The 9,020-nt window shown below is 35.6% G+C and overlaps 1 protein-coding gene across 1 annotated transcript in view; it reads left to right on the plus strand.

Moving 5' to 3' along the window:
• Window positions 1-8,731, plus strand: part of LOC126829816 (cholecystokinin receptor type A) — a 59,022-nt gene extending 50,291 nt beyond the window's left edge. The window contains exons 2-3 of the mRNA XM_050559950.2: window positions 5,435-5,803; window positions 6,807-8,731. Of these exons, the coding sequence (XP_050415907.1) occupies window positions 5,435-5,803; window positions 6,807-7,372 (935 nt within the window). The 3' untranslated portion in view covers window positions 7,373-8,731. The remainder of the gene's footprint in view (window positions 1-5,434; window positions 5,804-6,806) is intronic.
• The last annotated feature ends 289 nt before the right edge of the window (window positions 8,732-9,020 follow it).

Consider the following 9,020-nt stretch of genomic DNA (forward strand, 5'->3'; position numbering starts at 1 on the left):
CCAGAGACATTACGAGGGGAAGACTGAGAATCAGTAGCTATTGACATTTTACGACACCCCTCCGACTTCCATTACCATCACTTGATTTGCTAATCGTATGGCTAACCTAATTACCTTCCGTATATCAAATCATTATTATTTAACTTCGATCAATTATTATACCATTGAGGGTATCGATAATATAATTCATGACTATAAATTTTAAACAATGTACATATATTTTGTAAATAATTTCTTGCGAATTTTTATAAGCTTCAGCTGGTTTCCAGAACCAATACATATGTTCTATCTTTATAATTATTATGTAAATATTTTTTAACTAATTAAATGTAGTATATTGCTTGCACTCTTACAATCCGTTCAGCACAAATGACAGCAAACTGTTATTGTTTTTTTTTATTGTACAACTACGGATAAGCCCGATTCCCACTGAATTCAATCGAATGAATCATTCAAGCTTTTGTTATCGCACAAACCACGGAATCAATGCATAGATAGAAATCAAATAAAATTTAAATCACCCATTTTCTTAAAATTAGTAGAGACTTTTAATTTAGGCATCTTCTTAAAAATAGTAGATAATTTAATTCACTTATTTTATTAAAATACTACATAATTTAATTAATTCTTAAAATTAGTAGAGAATTTAATTCACTCATCTTATTAAAAATTGTAGAGAATTTAAGTCACTCATCTTCTTAAATTATAGTGAATTTTATTTATTCTTAAAATTAGTAGAGAAGGTATTTCACTCATCTTCGTAAAGGGGTATTATGGGAGATCAGTAAAGAGTTGACAGTTGTCGCTATAATAGTTAACAAATTGCTCCACTCTGAACCGAGATATTAGCTTTTGAATTTTAATCTAGCCTCAATCATAATTACTAAAGTCGGTACGATAAAAAAAAAGTCATAATTATCCATTTTTACGTTTAATTATTTTTCAAACAATGTATTCCAATCTGCTAAACATCATCGGCTAGCGATGGCATCGGGGGTTGATTATGGTCTGGATAAGTTAGTTAAGGTCTAATTTAGATAACATTTCATGCCTAAAGAAAGAACTGCAATAGGCAGATTTAGCTCTTGCATCTTCTTAAGTGAACTTTATTCATTCTTAAAATTAGTAGATAATTTAATTCACTCGTCTTAAAATTCGTAGAGACTTTAATTCACGCATCTTCTTAACAATAGTAAACAATTTAATTAACTCCTATTCTTAAAATTATTAGAGATTTTAATTCACTCATACTCATCTTCTTAAAATTATTAGAGATTTTAATTCACTCGTCTTCTTAAAATTACCTTCGGCTTCTAGAGATATTGAGTCATGGTGGTTCGGTGCGTATCGGGCTGGCACACTGAGCAGGTGGTCCCGTGTGTTCATTCCTGTTTGGGCTGAGATTTTCTTGAGATTTTCCATCTTAGTGTTACCTTATCTGTGGTGTATGACGGCGAAAATCTGAAGACGACACTCCCACCTTTCACCCCGTGATCCCAGTGAGACAACCTAATCGACTAACATGGGACTAAGTGATTGCTGGAATGACATGCACATGTCGTCAAACCCAATGTGGGTCCAACGGGTTAGATAGTGTTTGATTGGAGCTGAATTTCATTTGATTTAATTGATAACCGCAGTAATCACACAGCGGGACCTTCAAATCTGTGTTAGTCACGTGCTTATCCTAACAACTATCAATCCGACTGAGGGCGGGAGGCTTGGGGTGGTTGTGTCAGGAATTTTCTCACGCCTATGTTAGACACCACAAAGATTAGAATTGCACGGTAGATAAAGTGTTTCCACCCGGGCCCATCTTCTTCGCAGTCGGCCTGAAAATAGACAAATGAAATGAAACGTTCTTTAACGCCCTACGTAGCAACCATGCCAATGAAGTCGTATGGGCATTTTGCCCGAACATCAGTGTCTGTGTGAATAGCTTTATTTAAAGTCCGCTTTAACCTAAGCGATATTGCCAACAATTCCCGGGCAGCTTATTTCAAATTCCAACTATCAAGGGTTGTTTTACCTGCATGGTAACGTGTACACAGGAGACATATTTATCGTCCCATCCGAAAGACTAGACATATTTCCTTGCCAGCCCCGCCCCCATCCATCTTCAAAACTGACAAGTGGAATCCACTCTAAAAAAAACTCGAGATACTATCTAGGCTAACACAAGGATTGGAATCTGTGCCTTCGCTGTGACACTGAAAATAGACACGAGAATAACTATTATGCAGATTTTGGGTCAACCCTTTACTTTCCACGTCTGTGATCATTTTAATATCTTATAGCAAAGAATTAGAAGATAAAAACTGATAAAATCTGTAAGCACCATTCTGACTAATGAAGCATGAAATTGAGATATAAAATAACGACATAAGTAATTAAGTCAGATATTTTGAGGCTAATAAACCGAGACATTGATTTTTAATAAACCTTATAATAGTACAGATTTCTTCAACATGATGACATTATTTAACCAATATTGACTTCATTTCGTACTCCTCAGCAGCGCAGTAAGTATTTTGTCCTTTGGTTAGCAAACACGTGATGTCCCGTAAAGTCTCTAGTAATATTAAGTATTTAACCTTATGATATAATCAATACAGTTAAATTCATGTCTTTTTGTATTTCTAAAAGCATTTCAAGATATATAAAACAATTTTGATAACGGTAAAAACTGTCAGATTCTTTAGAAAAAATATCTTGCTCATTCCAGGTAAACAAAATACTTAAAAAATTGCCCAATTGGCACAATTTTGAAGTGCTTATTATTGGTATCTAAATATTGAGTGGAAAATAATTTTCTAGTTGGTTTAACACAATGGTCAGACAATATGTTTAGGATTTGATGCTACTCCGGACATCCTGGTCGATAAACCCATAAATAACCAAAACCATCCAAATATCTAACAATTTCACGCTTGGTTATATATTGGTTCAATTAATATTGTTTATTATGGCTGTTGTAAAAATAGGTAATGTCCAAATTTATGAATAGATAAGTCATGTCGTGGTTTTATTGAGAATTTTATACTGATATAAGAAATAAAAGTACCAGTAATTGCATATGGACGGCAACGCATCACTAGACCGGCACGTTATCCGGTAACATCTGTATGAGTTTATAGTGCCAACTTACCGTACGTACTGCCGCTGCTGTGAGGGGTCCATGTGGGTTCACCAGTACTGACACTGTTCGACCGGGACTGCGTGCCAATTCTGGCTAAACGTCGGTCCCGAATTTTCATTCCCACGTTTCACTGCAAAGTTGTTAATGGTTCTTCTTCACTGCGTCAGTATATTCCAAGAGATCAGTCTTGCTCCTATGATTATCTTGTTAGTGTTAACATCACTTAAAAGTATTAGTGTGCCTTTAATAAGCTTACACATCGTTTAACGTAATTAGTATTTTATGTTTACAATCAGTAAATACCGACAAATGATTAACCCCCTTCTTTCGAAGATGGTATTGATATTTTGCGTAGTTATCTGATTATCATAGAGATTATACACACAAGATTCTTGATTTAGAAAAAAATGTGAATATTTATAACAAATTGACTTAATGGAAAAGGAGTCTACATGATTATTGGCTTGTTACAAATCCTTTAGTTGGCATTACTGTGCAATATCGATGCCAATTGAAACATTTTAATACCTTTAAATAATATTATGAATATGGTGCTTGATATTGACATGTGTAACAATATAGGGAATTAACAACCGTTGATCCTATTTAAGTGCAACAGCGAATGATCTATTTGGTGAATAATGGAGGTATTCTTACCACAAGAAAAAGACACCATTAACCCCTGTCCCTAAATCAATACGGCCTACATAGCTTCTAAATGTCATAAACATGTCACATATTGAAAATATTTACTGCACATAAAATGCCCACGGGAATCCAATTAAGAAACTGAGGTATTAATGGTCTTAAACGATTTTTCACTTAGCATCCACCAATATCTTTTACTAAGCTCGTTTAAAGAATTTTATAGAACCTTGTGGGTGCTTGGCTAATTGACTAGCTTTAGCCTCAGACAGTTTGCTGTATCTAACATTAGCCAATTTTATAATGCATCTTTACAAAATAACGGAAAAAAGACCGGGGACCATAAGGTGATTTTAGGTATAGGATTAGTTTGTTGTTGGGGGGTAGTGTAACATTGCCTGATAAAACTTGAATTTGTGATTAAAATCTGAAGTTGTGGATACAATGTATGGAATATTATTTGTTTACCGATTTCCATGCTTTTCAGATAATATTTTCCAAGCCCCAGTCCCAACTTGTCAGGGTTAGCGCGAGTGGAGGGCGGCGCAAAGAAAGTATACATAGGCGTCCGAATGGGTCAAACCGGAGGTCCAGGCTTGCACATATTTGAGTACCGGTAAAAGAAAACTTGACAGTTGGAATTTGATGTAGCGTAGATGAAGACACCATATTTAACCCTCCTTAATATTGCCCAGTTGATCTTAGAAAACGTAATAGTGTGTTAGTCTCGTAATAACCGAAGGGTTTAATTCCATACATAACTTTGACAAAGCGCGCCTTTTAAATAGTTATATGTGTTGATAAAGTGAAAGCGTAATACTGCAAGAACAGCTGCAATTAAGCGCCCAGAGCATGGCCTATCATGATATCCCATTTGTCTACTGGTCCTTTTCTGATCCTTCACCTCTAACATTTACAATTATTTAATACATTAACAGGGTTCATATCATGCATTTCTTTCCTACGCTCTCAATTACTCAAATACTGATAGTTTTCTTAATGGTCTCTTCCCACGACCCGCAGTTCGGGATATTAAGGAATAGGTTGAAATCTTTATTGGTCAAATCACACGTAACATGCAAATATACGGAACTACTTTTTACTTCTTGATTTCATCCATTAAGTGGCGAATATCAAAAAGGAAGTATTGCAGAAGGGAAATAAAACAATTTATATTTTTGTAAATTATAGTTAGAATTAATGCCATATAGAAATTTCGACGATTTGGACAAAACTATATTTTGAATTAACGTTTACAACTCCCATCTCAAAACTTGTTTTTTAAAATAGTACTTGGTAATTGTGAAACAATCCTTTTCAAAATCAGTGTTCTTTACAATGTACGAAATGAAATGTGGTATTCTTCAACAATCGGGTTAATAAACAAGGGTATACGCCATTCAGAGTGCTATGGGAGAATGTTCCAACTGCCAAAGGTTCTTTTACGTGGACGAGACAGCTTGTTGTCACTAAAAAGATTCACACAGAACTGTTATCCACAGTTAATGCCCCTGTCAACGAAACCTAACAGAAAAACTCCTTATCAATTTTCAGAAATCTGCTAATGGGCGTATATTTGTTGCCAGACAACCCCATCGTGTTATGTTTGTGTTTCTGAGTAATAATGGTTCAACATTTTCTCCATTTCAGGTGTTTCTGTAGCAGTCAGTTGTTTTACCTTGGTGGCCATCAGTCTAGAGAGATACTTCGCCATTTGTCGACCATTACGTTCTAGACAATGGCAGACCTTGTCCCACTCCTATAAAGTCATCGTCGTTTGTTGGGTTCTTGCGTTTGCTTTGATGTGGCCAATAGCTGCCTACCAGCGACTGAAGACTCCGGGTTATGGTATCTACAGATGTCAAGAGGATTGGGCTAGTATAGAATGGGAGAAGTTTTACACCATCTTCCTAGATTGTATGCTTCTGGTGGTGCCAGTTATTATTATGTCGTTCGCCTATGGAATGATAAGTTATATATTGTGGGTCGGCATGAAACTTGAATATCAATCAGAACAAGGTATGGTTATAGTACTTTATTTTTTTTTTTATCATACGAGGAATGTACGTTTCGAACACAAACTTATTCAATACAAATCCTCCTATTGCCACCATTTTGCCCCTATATAACATCTGTAACTTGAGAGATCGGTGGTCTTGGTCCTTGTAGCCATTACATCGACTGTCACATTAATTACGTAAGAGCAACCGTCTTTACATTACAACCAATCTGATTAAAATACAGATCTATATTTCGTTTCGTTTTGTTTTATATTTTCGATGACCTGACCGGTTGTAGTGGAAGGTCACGTCAGGGGTCGTACGAACGAGCGACTTTTGAGCCTTTGACGTCAGACATTGGTTAATCAAACAGCGATGACCCTTTTTAGTGGTTTACCCACAGTTCCATGCATTGCACGCCAAGAAATCGCCGTAACAGACCGTTTCTTAGGCCAATCCCTCACGTTAGGTTTAACGTCCTACTCCGACTGGGCTAATGAAGACGGGCATACGCTAGTGTGCTATGAGGAAAATTGCACATTGCATGCCGTATGCAAAATGAAATGGGGTTTAACGTCCTACTGTTCTGCTCCGACTGGGCTAATAAGACCGAAATACGCCGTACAGTGTTATGAGGGAAGCTGTGCCCGGACAGCGGCGCTACGACTTCCACTTATACCGATTCCCAGCGCTCACTTGTACACGGGAAATATACGTTTGAGTCTTAGACATGATAATAGTTAAATAAGACTTTATTCTTTCTACATCACTATGGACAGATCCAGCATAGTATCTGATCAGACCTATTTTTAAACCTTAACGAACTTTTATCTTGGTTTACAGAATATGATATTCGTTAGTGTCTTTTTAGAATATACTTATAAGATTATGGGGTTGTAGAAAGAGAACTGTGTCGACCGAATGTTTGCTTATTGACGGTGACACATCTGATTTACTGGTCGGCTTCATGTCGGCTATAATTATCCATTCATTCTCTGTATTCATTATTTATTTAATTGCAGAGAAACGAAGCAATCGGGCTGAATACAACCACAATAGTAATGGAACAGGTCAGCCTGCTATTTCTGTAATGAACGAAGCGGAATATCCAATGAATATCCAGTCAACCGGAAGTCGACCGTTTCGCCGATTTGAACAGCAACGAGCATTAAGACAGTCAAATAGTGTAAGGAACCGTGCAGTAAAGAAAAGGCTGATTAAAATGTTATTCGCCATTGTTCTTGAATTCTTCATCTGTTGGGCGCCGATTTACATTCTTTACACGTGGTTAATCTTTGATAAAGAGGGCGTCCGACGCCATGTAAGCGGTTTGGCGAAATCCCTCATTCATTTGTTGTCATACGTATCCTCATGTTGTAATCCCATTACATACTGTTTCTTCAATCGTAATTACAGACAGGCCTTCATTGCTGCCATTCGTTGCTTCCGAAAAAAAAGATACATATACGCCCATAAGAGTGAAATGTCTTTTTCCGGAAATACAAATTCGACAAGAACGATCGCAAGCAACGCAGCCAGTTATGATAAAATTCAAGAATCAGACGAACTCTCAGAGAAAAGTCTGTGAATGGCAGGCAGATACGAACGAACTTTCCAGAAAAGTGCAACGTTTCGAGTGCAACATGTAAGTGATTAATGTTTGAGCTAGGACTACCAACCAGGTCGCTGTAAATAAAATAACAGATGTATTTTGGGATATGGGTTGTAAAATGAGTTGTCTGGAAAATCTGACATCCAAAATACTCAAAGAACGTGCAATATGTAGTGCAATGACGTCAACAATATTATTTCTGTGAATGGTTTATGTGAAATTCTGAAGTTGTTAACAGATGAATTGAAGACGAGAAAAAATAATCGATTGCGTTCTATTTCTAGCTTGTTTATTACTGTTACCTGTTTATATTTATATAGGATTTGACGTCATTATTGTATTAAACTGTGTGTCAAAACTTTGTCTATATACCTGTCAATGACACCCGGTTTTTTTGCATATCAATCTTCTGAATTAAGGCCAAGCTGGGACACGAGGATAAAGTTCCGCCTTTAATCGATTTTTGTTCTTTTTGATAATGAAAGAAATTTGTAATGGCCAATTTCCAGTATTTATTTATTAATTATTTATATTATTTATTGTGGATAAATGAATAATGCATCTTATTCAACAAGTTATTTAATAGGTAAAAAGAGAGCAGCGTTTAAGATTCATGTGTGTCTCTGGCTATATATGATCCATGGATGTTACTAAATATCATAAGATCCATGCGTGTTACTATATGTGATAAGATCCATTGATGTTACTAAATATCGTAAGATCCATGGGTGTTGCTATAGATCATAAGATGTGGCTGTTGCTATATATCATAAAATCCGTGGATGTTACTCTATATCATAAGATCGTAGATAGATGTACTATATTATAAGATCCGTGGGTGTTACTACATTGTATATATCACAAGTTCAGTATCGATATGTTTATTAATTACTTTTGGATGACATGGACATATAATTAATACGTTCCGGTATGACATACATTTTACTGTAAATTTGATCTGTAAATTTGTTTATACACGTATTCATGCATTTGATCAGTGAATTTGTTTTACCATACAATTGATCTGTGAATTTGTTTATACTATAAAATTAATCAGTGAATTTGTTTATAACTATAATCATTTGATCAGTGAATATGTTTTAAACCATACATTTGATCTATAAAATAGGCTTAAAACTATATAATTAATCAGTGAATATGTTTATAACCAAATGCATAACCATATATTTGATCTGTGAATTTGTTTATGACCATACATTTGTTAGGTTCTGTAAGTCATAATTTTCTTTAAGGTGTATTCCATCCTCGATTACTATCGACGCTCGACAGTAATTCATATTACGGTAGTAAACGAGGATAATGTAATTATTGAAATTTAAGAATTAATAAAATCATGTTTTGTTGCATTCGACTTGGTTATTATCTTTATAACCTGTTTAAATACTGTTCGTGCTCACCTCTAATTCTAAATAAAAAACAGGTGCCAGTGTTGTTAACTCTTGATTGTCGAGTTCCGGAATGTTCTTGAACTAAAACGTCCGACGTCGGCATGTAAAAAGTTAAAGGCTCGGTCAGAGAACCGATCCGTTGTATTATGGTCGCTACATCGTTGCCTCCTTGATTTATCTCCAATATTCCACCTTGTGGTACTGATAGTTCTGGC

This window comes from Patella vulgata, chromosome 8, assembly GCF_932274485.2.
Source record: "Patella vulgata chromosome 8, xgPatVulg1.2, whole genome shotgun sequence".
In the NCBI taxonomy this organism is placed as follows: domain Eukaryota; kingdom Metazoa; phylum Mollusca; class Gastropoda; family Patellidae; genus Patella; species Patella vulgata.